Consider the following 15268-nt stretch of genomic DNA (forward strand, 5'->3'; position numbering starts at 1 on the left):
CTTGTGTGAAGTAAACGAACATTTTTCAACTTTCTGCTAATATATATGACTTTTTTTGCAACGAAAATGCGGGGATTATGAAATCATGATAGCCCCGCATATTTTGCACGCGGAAATAGGCAATTTATGCGGCGAAAGTGCGGCGTATTTGAAAAAATGCGGCCCCCGCATGAATATGCGGACTTTGGCTGATTATGCGTTAAATCACGCGATCGCATAATCGCGTTTTTCTGGAGGGACTGGCTGTATAATCCCTCCCCTTGAAATGTATATAAAATACAATGTTCAACTGGCTTTAGTCAGACTTGAAACCTCAGCGGAAAGACAGCACGTTTTTCTCAATAAAGAATCCTGCTGAAAAACCTTTCCAAGTTCTCCTGGTCTCTACTTCAAGAAACAACAGAAGTTCACAACACCACTCTTTCATGAACAACAGATTCAAAGCTTCAAAGCACCTTTTATTTTAAATCAAGCACAAACACGATAAAGCTGGGTGTGTTACTGCCCATATATCAAACACCTACGGTACACCTGTCATTAATGCAGTAACGCTAAGGCTTATACTGACGACTAAACACAATTTCCAATGAGGAAAGAGGCTAGATGCAGTTTGCAGCTCTTAGTCCTGCTTTTAACATTTATTTCACACTAGTTTTAGCTTTCTTTATAAATCAACACACTGCAAAAAATGCTTTTCTTACTTAGTATTTTTGTCTTGTTTTCAGTCCAAATATCTAGAAAATCTTACATTAAGAAACATTTACTAGACAAGCAAAAGTTTTTGTCTTGTTTTGGGGGAAAATAACAAAAATTTACGAGAGTTTTTGCTTAAAATAAGCAACATAATCTGCCAATGGGGTAAGAAAAATAATCTTGTTTTCTGTTTGAATTAAGATTATTTTGGCAGATTATTTTGCTTATTTTAAGCAAAAACTACCTTCATTTTGAGTTATTACAATACAAGCAAAAGTTGTCGTCTTGTTTTGGGGGAAAATAACTCAAAATTAAGGGAGTTTTTGCTTAAAATAAACAAAATAATCTGCCAAAATAATCAGCCAATGGGGTAAGAAAAATAATCTTGTTTTCTGTTTGAATTAAGAATATTTTTCTTACCCCATTGGCTGATTATTTAGCTTATTTTAAGCAAAAACTCCCTTAATTTTGAGTTGTTTTCCCCCAAAACAAGACAAAAACTTTTGCTTGTCTAGTAAATGCTTCTTAATGTAAGATTTTCTAGATATTTGGACTGAAAACAAGACAAAAATACTAAGTAAGAAAAGCATTTTTTGCAGTATACTTAATTAAAACATCATAATATAGAGATAATATTGTATACTTGAATTTTCCAATTAAATGAAAAGATATGGACAAGTTTAATTGTTAGGCATTAAAAATATGCACAATTATTTATTAAATCACCTGTACATGTACCTTTTTAAAAATCAATTTGAAGGCTTTTAAGACCTGCACATATATTATATTTAACAGATATAAATCGCTGTCATTTCAAATGTTTACGTGCTTTTCTTCTTTTTATTTTTTGAGCTCTGAGGAAATATTGCTCTTGTAAATACACGCCAGCATTTCAGTAATGAAAGTCTAGATCTTTAAAATGCTTTCAAATTACAACCGTACGGTGGCCTGCAGGGGTCAAAAAGGATATAAACAGTGAATTTTGACGCGATCTCATCTTGAAAACTGTGGATTCGGATGGCAGTTAAATGGCCACACGTCCTTGGTGTTTGTCTAAAAACAGTCTGTAATTCGGACAGGGATTTTTACGCGGGTGGTGGAAGAAAAACACTGACATTCTGGATTCACACAGCAATAAAATCACAGACTAGCCCCAGACAATGATGAAAATACCTCACGACCCCACCAGTGTTCATTTCGTTGACGAATCATTTTCGTCATCATTTTCGTCAACGACCTTTTTTCACTGACGAAAACGAGACGATAACTAAATAAAAACTAGTGTTGGATGACAAAAACTATGACGAAAATCAACTGTCATTTTCATCAACAAATAAAAACGAGACGAAAAAGTTCGGAAGAGATCCACATTTGATTTGACCGCGCTGATCTAACGGCGGGAAAACACGGCTCACGCATCGCCAATCCAGCGCGGCTCAGTTAATCAATAACACACATTTATGCCAGGATATTGTTTATGAACTAATGCTGATGAATTATGACAATGTTTACTTTACCATGTTTATATAGTAATGTGTTTTAGACGGTTGTAACAATGCATATTTTATCTCCTCATCTGAACTTGAAGCATTCTGCAACTGCAATAGAGGGGCAGACATTTCAAAATAAGAGTCTCTGTGTATTTCCAGCTTGTTTATCATTAAAAGTCACGCATTATATATTCGTTTTTGCTTACACAATAAACTGTATTTAATTTCATTCCCATTTAACTCATAGTCAGGAGGAAAGACCAGTATTTGACACATATTCAATAAAGTATCAGGTTTATAATAGTTCACTAAAACCATTAAAAAAATCTTCATTACTTGAAATTTAATTAATTAAATTAAAAAAATAAATAAAACTTATTTGAAGCTTTAGCTTAACCTGATATGGCCTACTGACTAAAACAAATACAAAGTTATAAAAACTATATAGATGTTTTTAAAAACAAACAAACAAGTGAATTGAGCTCTTTCGTGTATTTTTAATGTCAAAAACAAAATGTCAGTTCAAGTGACAGTCGGTTATGTGACGCTTAAATGCTTAATGTATTACAATTTAACTAAACTCATTAGATTTTAAGAGACTAAAACCAGACTAAAACTAAAAACAATTCAGGCGACTAAAATATGACTATGGCATTTTAGTCAAAAGACTATGAGTAAAACTAAATCTGCTGTCAAAATTAACACTGGACCCCACGAGAAACTATTACCGTCCGAATAGGGTTTAGACAGTAGATGGCGCTTATGGAACAGCAGAAATATATTGAAATATCTTCCTCCCGTAATGCGGTTTTGTTCTGGCTTTGGCTGCGCATGAAGGCTAATGTTTGTAATAGCACATGCTACTCTAACAAAATATAGTTCACGCTTAATTCAAGCACTTTCCAGGCCTTGAAACCATGTGTCTGAAATTCAAGAACTTTCAAGAAACGTGGGAACCCTGAGTCTGTGTGTGTGTGTGTGTGTGTGTGTGTGTGTGTGTGTGTGTGTGTGTGTGTGTGACAGCAGGACTCACAGATGTCAATGAGGACCTTGTAGGAGCATTTCCCCACGAGCCCAACGTCTCTGATCCGGGCCGGTCCGGGGTTCTGATCCGCATGAGAGGAAAACCGAGAGTGAATCCTGCGACAGATCTGCATGAAGAGGACGGCGGCGGCGCCCTGAAGAAACACACATTATGATTATGATTATGAAATTAACAGGTGTGTTCCTGTTAGGGCTGCACGATTTGGGGAAAATATCGAATTGCGATTTATTCTGGTTAAAATTGCGATTTAAAATGCAATTATTTATGTATTTTACAAATGAAAAGTGTATATAACATTGTTTTTATATATTAATATTACTAATAATAATTATGATTATTATTATGGCTAAATAAAAATAAGAAATATTACTATTACAATAACATTCATTATTACAAAATTAAAATAGAGCATTTAATAATAAATATAACAGTATAATACTTATATTTTACAGAAAACTAAAACATTATGGGTTACCTGTTAATATCCAGACAGCCTATGACTAAAGGTCTTGGATTTATAGTAAAAAAAATATATATATAAAAATCTGTGCTTTTTATCTGTGATATCAAAGTCTATGTCTTTAAAGGGTTAGTTCACCCAAAAATGAAAATTGTGTCATTAATGACTGAGCCTCATGTGGTTGGACACCCGTCAGACCTCCGTTCATCTTCAGACACAAATGAAGATATTTTAGTGTAAAGCTGATGCTCTGAAAGGCCTCCATTGGCTCAACTTTACACTCTCAAGATCCTTAAAAGACACTAAAGACTAAAGTTATAAAGTCCATCTCACTACAGCGGCTCTACAATAACTTTATGAAGTGACGAGAATAGTTTTTGTGCGCAAAAAAAACACAAATAATGACATATAGTGATGACGATTTCAAAACACGGCATCATGAAGCTTCGAAGCGTTATGAATCAGTGAGTCGATTCAGCAGTTTGAAGCGTTATGAATCAGTGAGTCGAATGATGATTCGGATCGCGTGTCAAACCGCCAAACCGCAGAAATTTGGCAATTCAAACCGCTGAATCGACTCACTGATTCATAACGCTCCAAACCGCTGAATCGACTCACTGATTCATAACGCTCCAAACCGCTGAATCGACTCACTGATTCATAACGCTCCAAACTGCTGAATCGACTCACTGATTCATAACGCTCCAAACTGCTGAATTGAATCACTGATTCATAACGCTCCAAACTGCTGAATCGACTCACTGATTCATAACGCTCCAAACCGCTGAATCGACTCACTGATTCATAACGCTCCAAACTGCTGAATCGACTCACTGATTCATAACGATCCAAACCGCTGAATCGACTCACTGATTCATAACGCTCTAAACCGCTGAATCGACTCACTGATTCATAACGCTCCAAACCGCTGAATCGACTCACTGATTCATAACGCTCCAAACCGCTGAATCGACTCACTGATTCATAACGCTCCAAACCGCTGAATCGACTCACTGATTCATAACGCTCCAAACTGCTGAATCGACTCACTGATTCATAATGCTCCAAACTGCTGAATCGACTCACTGATTCATAACGATCCAAACCGCTGAATCGACTCACTGATTCATAACGCTCTAAACCTCTGAATCGACTCAATGATTCATAATGCTCCAAACCGCTGAATCGACTCACTGATTCATAACGCTCCAAACCGCTGAATCGACTCACTGATTCATAACGCTCCAAACCGCTGAATCGACTCACTGATTCATAACGCTCCAAACTGCTGAATCGACTCACTGATTCATAACGCTCCAAACCGCTGAATCGACTCACTGATTCATAACGCTCTAAACCGCTGAATCGACTCACTGATTCATAACGCTCCAAACTGCTGAATCGACTCACTGATTCATAACGTTCCAAACCGCTGAATCGACTCACTGATTCATAACGCTCCAAACTGCTAAATCGACTCACTGATTCATAACGCTCCAAACTGCTGAATCGACTCACTGATTCATAACGCTCCAAACTGCTGAATCGACTCACTGATTCATAACGCTCCAAACTGCTGAATCGACTCACTGATTCATAACGCTCCAAACTGCTGAATCGACTCACTGATTCATAACGCTCCAAACTGCTGAATCGACTCACTGATTCATAACGCTCCAAACCGCTGAATCGACTCACTGATTCATAACGCTCAAAACTGCTGAATCGACTCACTGATTCATAACGCTCCAAACTGCTGAATCGACTCACTGATTCATAACGCTCCAAACTGCTGAATCGACTCACTGATTCATAACGCTCCAAACTGCTGAATCGACTCACTGATTCATAACGTTCCAAACCGCTGAATCGACTCACTGATTCATAACGCTCCAAACTGCTGAATCGACTCACTGATTCATAACGCTCCAAACTGCTGAATCGACTCACTGATTCATAACGATCCAAACCGCTGAATCGACTCACTGATTCATAACGCTCCAAACTGCTGAATCGACTCACTGATTCATAACGCTCCAAACTGCTGAATCGACTCACTGATTCATAACGCTCCAAACTGCTGAATCGACTCACTGATTCATAACGCTCCAAACCGCTGAATCGACTCACTGATTCATAACGCTCCAAACCGCTGAATCGACTCACTGATTCATAACGCTCCAAACTGCTGAATCGACTCACTGATTCATAACGCTCCAAACTGCTGAATCGACTCACTGATTCATAACGATCAAAACCGCTGAATCGACTCACTGATTCATAACGCTTCAAACTGCTGAATCGACTCACTGATTCATAACGCTTCGAAGCTTCATGATGCCGTGTTTTGAAATCGTCATCACTATATAAGTCGTTATTTAGGTTTTTTTTGCGCACAAAAACTATTCTCGTCTTCATAAAGTTATTGTAGAGCCACTGTAGTGAGATGGACTTTGTAACTTTAGTCTTTAGTGTCTTTTAAGGGTCTTGAGAGTGTAAAGTTGAGCCAATGGAGGCCTTTCAGAGCATCAGATTTACACTAAAATATCTTCATTTGTGTCTGAAGATGAACGGAGGTCTGACGGGTGTCCAACCACATGAGGCTCAGTCATTAATCACACAATTTACATTTTTGGGTGAACTAACCCTTTAAAATCGCAGCCTTTGCGCTTTCATAATTGCACACAAGCCAAATCGTGGTTCGGTTTCGAAGAATCGTGCCGCCCTAGTTCCTGTCTCCTGATTGGTGGAGCCATACCCAGCCCACGGCGTCCAGAGCGCTGTATCTCTGCAGTCCGCTGAGGCAGGAGTGAGATGTCCGTCTCCGCCTCTGCTCCTCTTGCCCCCTCTGAGAACTGACGGACACACACAACGTTAATGGGGTTGTTTGCGGGGTCACGTGTGACATCACTGAACACGCGTGTGCTGCGGTACCTGGAGCTGTCCGAGGCGTGTCGGCCGCCGGTCCGGATGGAGGAGTTGAGGACCTCATCCTCCACATGATGACCCTGAGAGAGCCGCAGCGGAGCGGAGCCATGACAGCGGCTCAACACTGAGGACGAGAGAGAAGCGGCGCGTTTATGAGCTCTGGGTTCATCAGCAGACAAATACAACATCAGCTGGCAAAACACACGCAGTTTTACAGTCAAGGATCAGATGAACGAGTGTGTGTGTGTAAGGAAGACATTTTCTACAGTGTTTCTTATGGAAGTCTTTGTGTGTATTTACGTGTGTGTGTGTGTGTGTGTGTGTGTGTGTGTGTGTGTGTGTGTGTGTGTGTGTGTGTGTGTGTGATTAGATTAGATTAGATTCAACTTTATTGTCATTACACAAGTACAAGTACAAGGCAACGAAATGCAGTTTAGGTCTAACCAGAAGTGCAATAGCAGCAAGTGCAGGATATACAATGGTTGCGTAAGTGCAGGACATGGATATGTACTGAATATGTATAAATATGTATAAATAGAGAGACGTTATTACTATAAACAGAACTGAATTTACAGGTGAATATGTACAGTGAATAAATATACAGATGGCTATTACTATAAACAGAATTTTACAGATAGAGGTATACAATAATATGCTAGGCTAATATGAGGAATAGCAGTGGATTAGGGTAGTGCAATAAATTATGGACAGAGCTATCCGGAAAAAAAAAAGTGTAAAGTGCAGTGGAAAGTGGTTGCATATTACAGTTAGAAGTACAGTGCAAAATGCAAATGTAAACATTGGTACTATAAATACAGTCGGCAGTGCAAATGAGCATAATCCAGTTAAGATATGGCAGTGTGTGTGTGTGTGTGTGTGTGTGTGTGTGTGTGTGTGTGTGTGTGTGTGTGTGTGTGTGTGTGTGTGTGTGTGTGTGTGTGTGTGTGTGTGTGATGGGTAGGTTTAGGGGCAGGGGCAGTGTGTGTGTGTGTGTGTGTGTGTGTGTGTGTGTGTGTGTGTGTGATGGGTAGGTTTAGGGGCAGTGTGTGTGTGTGTGTGTGTGTGTGTGTGTGTGTGTGTGTGCGTGTGTGTGTGCGTGTGTGTGTGCGTGTGTGTGTGCGTGTGTGTGTGCGCGTGTGTGTGCGCGTGTGTGTGCGCGTGTGTGTGCGCGTGTGTGTGCGCGTGTGTGTGCGCGTGTGTGTGCGCGTGTGTGTGCGCGTGTGTGTATGTGTGATGGGTAGGTTTAGGGGCTGTGTGTGTGTGTGTGTGTGTGTGTGTGTGTGTGTGAGATGGGTAGGTTTAGGGGCACTGTGTGTGTGTGTGTGTGTGTGTGTGTGTGTGTGTGATGGTTAGGTTTAGGGGCACTGTGTGTGTGTGTGTGTGTGTGTGTGTGTGTGTGTGATGGTTAGGTTTAGGGGCACTGTGTGTGTGTGTGTGTGTGTGTGTGTGTGTGTGTGTGTGTGTGTGTGTGTGTGTGTGTGTGTGTGTGTGTGTGTGTGTGTGTGTGTGTGTGTGTGTGTGTGTGTGTGTGTGTGTGATGGGTAGGTTTAGGGGCTGTGTGTGTGTGTGCGTGTGTGTGTGCGTGTGTGTGTGCGCGTGTGTGTGCGCGTGTGTGTATGTGTGATGGGTAGGTTTAGGGGCTGTGTGTGTGTGTGTGTGTGTGTGTGTGTGTGAGATGGGTAGGTTTAGGGGCACTGTGTGTGTGTGTGTGTGTGTGTGTGTGTGTGTGTGTGTGAGATGGGTAGGTTTAGGGGCAGTGTGTGTGTGTGTGTGTGTGTGTGAGATGGGTAGGTTTAGGGGCAGTGTGTGTGTGTGTGTGTGCGCGTGTGTGTATGTGTGATAGGTAGGTTTAGGGGCTGTGTGTGTGTGTGTGTGTGTGTGTGTGTGTGTGTGTGTGTGTGTGATGGGTAGGTTAGGGGCTGTGTGTGTGTGTGTGTGTGTGTGTGTATGTGTGATGGGTAGGTTTAGGGGCTGTGTGTGTGTGTGTGTGTGTGTGTGTGTGTGATGGGTAGGTTTAGGGGCTGTGTGTGTGTGTGTGTGTGTATGTGTGATGGGTAGGTTTAGGGGCTGTGTGTGTGTGTGTGTGTGTGTGTGTGTGTGTGTGTGTGTGTGTGTGTGTGTGTGTGTGTGTGTGTGTGTGTGTGTGTGTGTGTGTGTGTGTGTGTGTGTGTGTGTGTGTGTGTGTGATGGGTAGGTTTAGGGGCTGTGTGTGTGTGTGTGTGTGTGTATGTGTGATGGGTAGGTTTAGGGGGTGTGTGTGTGTGTGTGTGTGTGTGTGTGTGTGTGTGTGTGTGTGTGTGTGTGTGTGTGTGTGTGTGTGTGTGTGTGTGTGTGTGTGTGTGTGTGTGTGTGTGTGTGTGTGTGTGTGTGTGTGTGTGTGTGTGTGATGGGTAGGTTTAGGGGCTGTGTGTGTGTGTGTGTGTGTGTGTGTGTGTGTGTGTGTGTGTGTGTGTGTGTGTGTGTGTGTGTGTGTGTGTGTGTGTGTGTGTGTGTGTGTGTGAGATGGGTAGGTTTAGGGCAGTGTAGGGGGATAGAATCATTGGTGTCGATTTCGGGGGGGGACGCGTACCCACCAGATTTCGTCATGAGTCCTTTTGTACCCACCACTTTTTTTTCTTTTTTTTTTAAACCTCGAGTTCAATTTTACGGTGAAGCATTGCTGACACACACATTATTTTTTCCACTCAATTGTGTCATAATAACGAGATCTTTTCTCATAATAACGACATCTTATGTCGTTTTAACGTTTGAAAAGCAGAAGCAAGCTCCGTAAAATAGGCTCTTCCGCTGCCTGTATCAGTGGCAGTGCCCATAGCACGAAATTGTTGTAATGGATTGATGTAGCCTATACAGTTCTTAACAGCCATGGGTAGCAGGAGCCATGGACCGCTCATGATTTAGCGTAATGACGGACCCCGGTGCAGCCACAAATATCATAATTATCTATAGGCTAGGCCTACTGTAATTGAGACATTCAAGAAATGTATTAAAAAGAAAGACGCTTTCAGCCTTACTCAAAGTAGAGCCCTACATTTCTGCCCGAGCCCGACGGGCCCCGACTTTTTTACGCCCTAGGGCCGGGCTTCGGGCCAATTTTCCAGTCATAGCCTACCTCAGACGCGGGCCGGGCTTCGGGCTTTTTTAGGCTATAGGACGGCGCTATGCAACACGCATCGCCGCAAATGAGTAAAGCAAGGCAACACGCAAACTGCCACAAGTGAAACTGAAAATAAGCTAAGTTTTAGATGCTCAAAAGCACAATCATCTTCATTAAAATGAATGAGACTAAATGCTCTTACCAGTGTTTAGGTCGCTCGTTCTCATAATGCGGTCTTTGATGTTGAAAAGAGCTGATGAATAAAATACTCATATCGGTTGATTTCGTTGACATGAACTCCGTTAAATGTGCATATAGCACGGGAATTGAAGATCGGATTTATATTCATTTCGCGGAGAGGTGTAGCCTAAGGTAAGACAACCAGCATGTTTTTTATTTTTAATTATTTGTTTAGATTGTGTAGCCCGTTTTGTTTGCGCGTGCCGCTGCGATCTGCCTGCCTCATCTTGTCAAAAATGCCTTTTTACTGTGATGGTGGTGATAATAGGCTAAACGTTTAAACGATGCTTTAAGTGTTTATATGGATTTAATAAGCAAGACAAGTCAAGTGTTGTTTTCAGAGGCTAAAGTGTTGGGTTAACTCACTGTCGGCCGCTGGCCGCTTGGTCGTCACTTTAAAAAGCAAAAACTTTAGTTTAACAAACAAAAAAATGCTTCAAACATTTTTCTAAATTAACTTAATAAAGAAACGAAACGAAATATAACTACTTTGACATTAAAAACAAAACTGAACTATTTTAATGGCTGCAACTAATGTGTAATAGGGAGGATAAAAAAAAAAAAACACGTGGGACTCTGAGAAGTGGTAAAAAAAATTGCAAAAATGAAAAATATTAAATAATTCGCGGGGCGCTTTCGTCGGCATGAGTAAGATAGGCTATAAGACCCGCAATGTCTCTCAGCTGACATTTTTATTTATTTACATTAGTAAGCTACAGGACATAGTCTTTCAAAACAGGGGCCTGTAACATGATGGTAGTTTAACAAACTCAGGGTTACAGGATAAGTTTCGAGTTGACAAAACCAAACCAATCTATTCAGGCTTTGTTGGTCCCCTGATGCTGATCATCAGCTTTCTCTGTCAACTCAGGCTTTGATCCTGAGTTTAGCTGTGACATCAGCAGTGAACAGCCAATCACACGCTGTGGATCAGTCAAACTGAGATTCATTTCCGTCTTCTGCAGAATATTACATGATTGAAAAATATTAAGAATTTAAACAAATTTACACAGGAAGAAGAAAAGAGCTGTCTATGAAAGCATTTAAGCTCACATGTAGTAATTTGTATAGATTTATTTATTTATTTTAAAGCTTATTTGTATAACCTGTATATAGGCTATTTATATTAATTTTTAACTAAGTGCCTTTTAATGATTGATTAACTAAAATGATACATGTGTAATTTATTAGGGGTATAATAATGACATAACTTATATCTAAATCAGTCAAAATTATTATTATTGTAAATAAGCATTGTTAAAATTGGGACGCTTTAGTATTTTAAAACCATTTGCTATGTAGTGACCTTTAATTTGGAGTAGAAACAGGGGGCGTGGCTTCATTGCATCAGAGGCGTGTCACTTTGCTCACAGCTGATTGGTCCAATTTCAGTTTGAGTCCAGAACATAACCTGCCCTGGAGCAGGTTAGCCATGGAGGGTAAGTTACTATGGAGATGAACACGGCTAAAAGCCAAACCACTTTAATGGTACCTAAAACCCAGGATTGGCACAAACTAAGCTTAAACATATCTGCCCCAGGACCTGCGCTAAAGAGAAAAGAAAATAATGCATCATGTACCAGCACTTCTGAATGCGTCTCTGTCCCCAGCACATCTCAAACCAAACTGACGCCCATGGATAGAATATAATAAAGTCCCCATAAAACATGAAAACACAACATGAGTGTGTGTGTGTGTGTGTATAAGTGAAAGATAGTTTGTTTGTGTGGTGCGTCTCCTTCACAAATCAGTAAAGCACATCTGTGCGCGACTCAATAACTGTGAGCAACTCTACTCGTATGAAACAACCAGTTTTTTAATTTCTCACATTAATGATCATATATTTGACATTTGTTCTGATCACACGTCAGGAACTGAAACTATCCTCAGACTTGTTCAAATGTGTGTTTTATTAAGACACAACTAAAGTCACGCTCATATCAATGGAGCTGACACACAATGAAGAAACACTGTAACTATATATCAGATATCATATCAGTGTCGATGTACAGTAACAGTGTGAGAGCTGGAGAGTGTGTGATGACCTCTCACCTCTGCCCACGGCGCTCTGGATCCTCCACATGTCGCTCGCTGTTGTGGTTTTCTGTGTTTATGATTATTAATAAACTCACGCCATGATTCTCTCCGACAGTCACGAGTCACAGGAGGAGCTCAGCGAAGGGCGAACGGCGGATATGACGAAACCACCCCAAACAACATGAGCATGAAGTTCAGTGTTCTGCCGACAGAGGCCGCCACACACACACACACACACACACACACACACACACACACACACACACACACACACACACTCTTAATTACATGGAAGCATCTGTGTAGCAATTTCAGTATTTACATTTACATTTTACATAACATATGTTCAACATTTGGAGCAAAATGATCATTCAAATTTAATAATATAATTAAGTTGGCTTGAGAGAGCCAACTTACTGAAATCCTATTGTCTTCTGACCCTAAAATTTACAACTCTATCTCCTCCTAGAGCTTTAACTCTACAAACTCCAAATTCGGCTCAGAACTTCAGACTGTTCTGACTTAGTGTGCTATATATTTTCTAACTGATCAAACTTAAGGTTTTCCTAAAATTGACGATCAAAACTCTGAAAAATCCCATTGACTTTAATTGAATGAATGTTCAGATGAGCCAAGACAGTTCAAACTCCAACTGACAAAATTCAAATTTTGACAGTTGGAGAGGCTCATCAGACTCCATTAACTGACATTCTATGAACTATTTCTAAACCACTGAGACTCACTTAAACTTCCTATCCATCTATCTATCTATCTATCTATCTATCTATCTATCTATCTATCTATCTGTCTATCTGTCTATCTGTCTATCTGTCTATCTGTCTATCTGTCTGTCTGTCTGTCTGTCTGTCTGTCTGTCAATACTGGTGATTTTACAGGAAAACCTCTGAAGGTTCATAAACCACTGCTAAAGTGATAAACATGTGAGTATATGTTGTAATAACCCCATACATACATGATAACATACATGTTGATATATGGTATTTATTGAGACTGGTCCACCACTGCAACCCTTTCCTCCTCTGTTTCCACATAAAGGACTTCAGAGTGACCGTTATGGTTTAGAAACAGCTGTTCATCGTAATAGAGCTGCATTCCAGTCATTTCCTGTATGAATGGCATATTTGCTGTATTCTTGAATGAATGCATGAAAAGTGCATGACTTTGAGTTAAACACTTGAGTTGTTATCCAGCAGAGGTGTGTGTGTGTGTGTGTGTGTGTGTGTGTGTGTGTGTGTGTGTGTGTGTGTGTGTGTGTGTGTGTGTGTGTGTGTGTGTGTGTGTGTGTGTGTGTGTGTGTGTGTGTGTGTGTGTGTGTGTGTGTGTGTGTGTGTGTGTGTGTGTGTGTGTGTGTGTGTGTGTGTGTGTGTGTGTGTGTGTGTGTGTGTGTGTGTGTGTGTGTGTGTGTGTGTGTGTGTGTGTGTGTGTGTGTGTGTGTGTGTGTGTGTGTGTGTGTGTGTGTGTGTGTGTGTGTGTGTGTGTGTGTGTGTGTGTGTGTGTGTGTGTGTGTGTGTGTGTGTGTGTGTGTGTGTGTGTGTGTGTGTGTGTGTGTGTGTGTGTGTGTGTGTGTGTGTGTGTGTGTGTGTGTGTGTGTGTGTGTCTGTTGTGTTTGACTAATGCATCACAAACATGTTTAGACTTAAAAAAAATCTAGAATTTCAAAATATTTCGAGAATAAAGTCAAAATATTTCGAGAATAAAGACAAAATATTTAGAGAATAAAGTCAAAATATTTCGAGAATACAGTCAAAATATTTCGAGAATACAGTCAAAATATTTAGAGATCAAAGTCAAAATATTTCGAGAATAAAGTCAAAATATTTCGAGAATACAGTCAAAATATTTCGAGATTAACGTCAAAATATTTCGAGAATAAAGACAAAATATTTTGAGAATAAAGACAAAATATTTCGAGATTAACGTCAAAATATTTCGAAAATAAAGACAAAATATTTTGAGAATAAAGACAAAATATTTCGAGAATAAAGACATAATATTTTGAGAAAAAAGTCAAAATATTTTGAGAATGAAGTCAAAATATTTCGAGAATGAAGACAAAATATTTTGAGAATAAAGTCAAAATATTTCGAGAATACAGTCAAAATATTTTGAGAATACAGTCAAAATATTTAGAGAATAAAGTCAAAATATTTTGAGAATACAGTCAAAATATTTCGAGATTAACGTCAAAATATTTCGAGAATACAGTCAAAATATTTCGAGAATACAGTCAAAATATTTTGAGAATACAGTCAAAATATTTCGAGAATAAAGTCAAAATATTTCGAGAATACAGTCAAAATATTTCGAGAATACAGTCAAAATATTTCGAGAATACAGTCAAAATATTTCGAGAATAAAGTCAAAATATTTCGAGAATACAGTCAAAATATTTCGAGAATACAGTCAAAATATTTCGAGAATACAGTCAAAATATTTCGAGAATACAGTCAAAATATTTCGAGAATACAGTCAAAATATTTCGAGAATACAGTCAAAATATTTCGAGAATACAGTCAAAATATTTCGAGAATACAGTCAAAATATTTTGAGAATACAGTCAAAATATTTCGAGAATACAGTCAAAATATTTTGAGAATACAGTCAAAATATTTCGAGAATACAGTCAAAATATTTAGAGATCAAAGTCAAAATATTTCGAGAATACAGTCAAAATATTTCGAGAATAAAGACAAAATATTTTGAGAATAAAGTCAAAATATTTTGAGAATAAAGTCAAAATATTTTGAGAATAAAGTCAAAATATTTTGAGAATAAAGTCAAAATATTTCGAGAATGAAGACAAAATATTTCGAGAAGAAAGTCGAAATATTTCGAGATTAAAGTCAAAATATTTCGAGAATAAAGACAAAATATTTTGAGAATAAAGTCAAAATATTTTGAGAATAAAGTCAAAATATTTTGAGAATAAAGTCAAAATATTTCGAGAATGAAGACAAAATATTTTGAGAATACAGTCAAAATATTTTGAGAATAAAGTCAAAATATTTTGAGAATAAAGTCAAAATATTTTGAGAATAAAGTCAAAATATTTTGAGAATAAAGTCAAAATATTTCGAGAATGAAGACAAAATATTTAGAGAAGAAAGTCGAAATATTTCGAGATCAAAGTCAAAATATTTCGAGAATACAGTCAAAATAATTCGAGAATAAAGTCGAAATATTTCGAGAATACAGTCAAAATATTTCGAGATTAACGTCAAAATATTTTGAGAATAAAGACAAAATATTTCGAGAAT

General features: G+C 38.9%; 1 protein-coding gene across 2 annotated transcripts in view; it reads right to left on the reverse strand.

Annotated features, from left to right (window-relative positions):
- dele1 (DAP3 binding cell death enhancer 1) overlaps positions 1-12171 on the reverse strand; it is a 33637-nt gene extending 21466 nt beyond the window's left edge. The window contains exons 1-4 of one of the 2 annotated variants that reach the window (XM_079839645.1): positions 12006-12171; positions 6623-6740; positions 6447-6543; positions 3217-3361 (exon numbers count right to left, since the gene is read on the reverse strand). In XM_079839645.1, coding sequence (XP_079695771.1) covers positions 3217-3361; positions 6447-6543; positions 6623-6740; positions 12006-12036 — 391 coding nt within the window. In that variant the 5' untranslated portion in view covers positions 12037-12171. The remainder of the gene's footprint in view (positions 1-3216; positions 3362-6446; positions 6544-6622; positions 6741-12005) is intronic. The other variant, XM_079839646.1, reaches the window with a different exon arrangement.
- Positions 12172-15268: the final 3097 nt, after the last annotated feature.

The sequence above is a fragment of the Gobio gobio genome, assembly GCF_949357685.1.
Source record: "Gobio gobio genome assembly, chromosome: 16".
Taxonomy (NCBI): Eukaryota; Metazoa; Chordata; class Actinopteri; order Cypriniformes; family Gobionidae; genus Gobio; species Gobio gobio.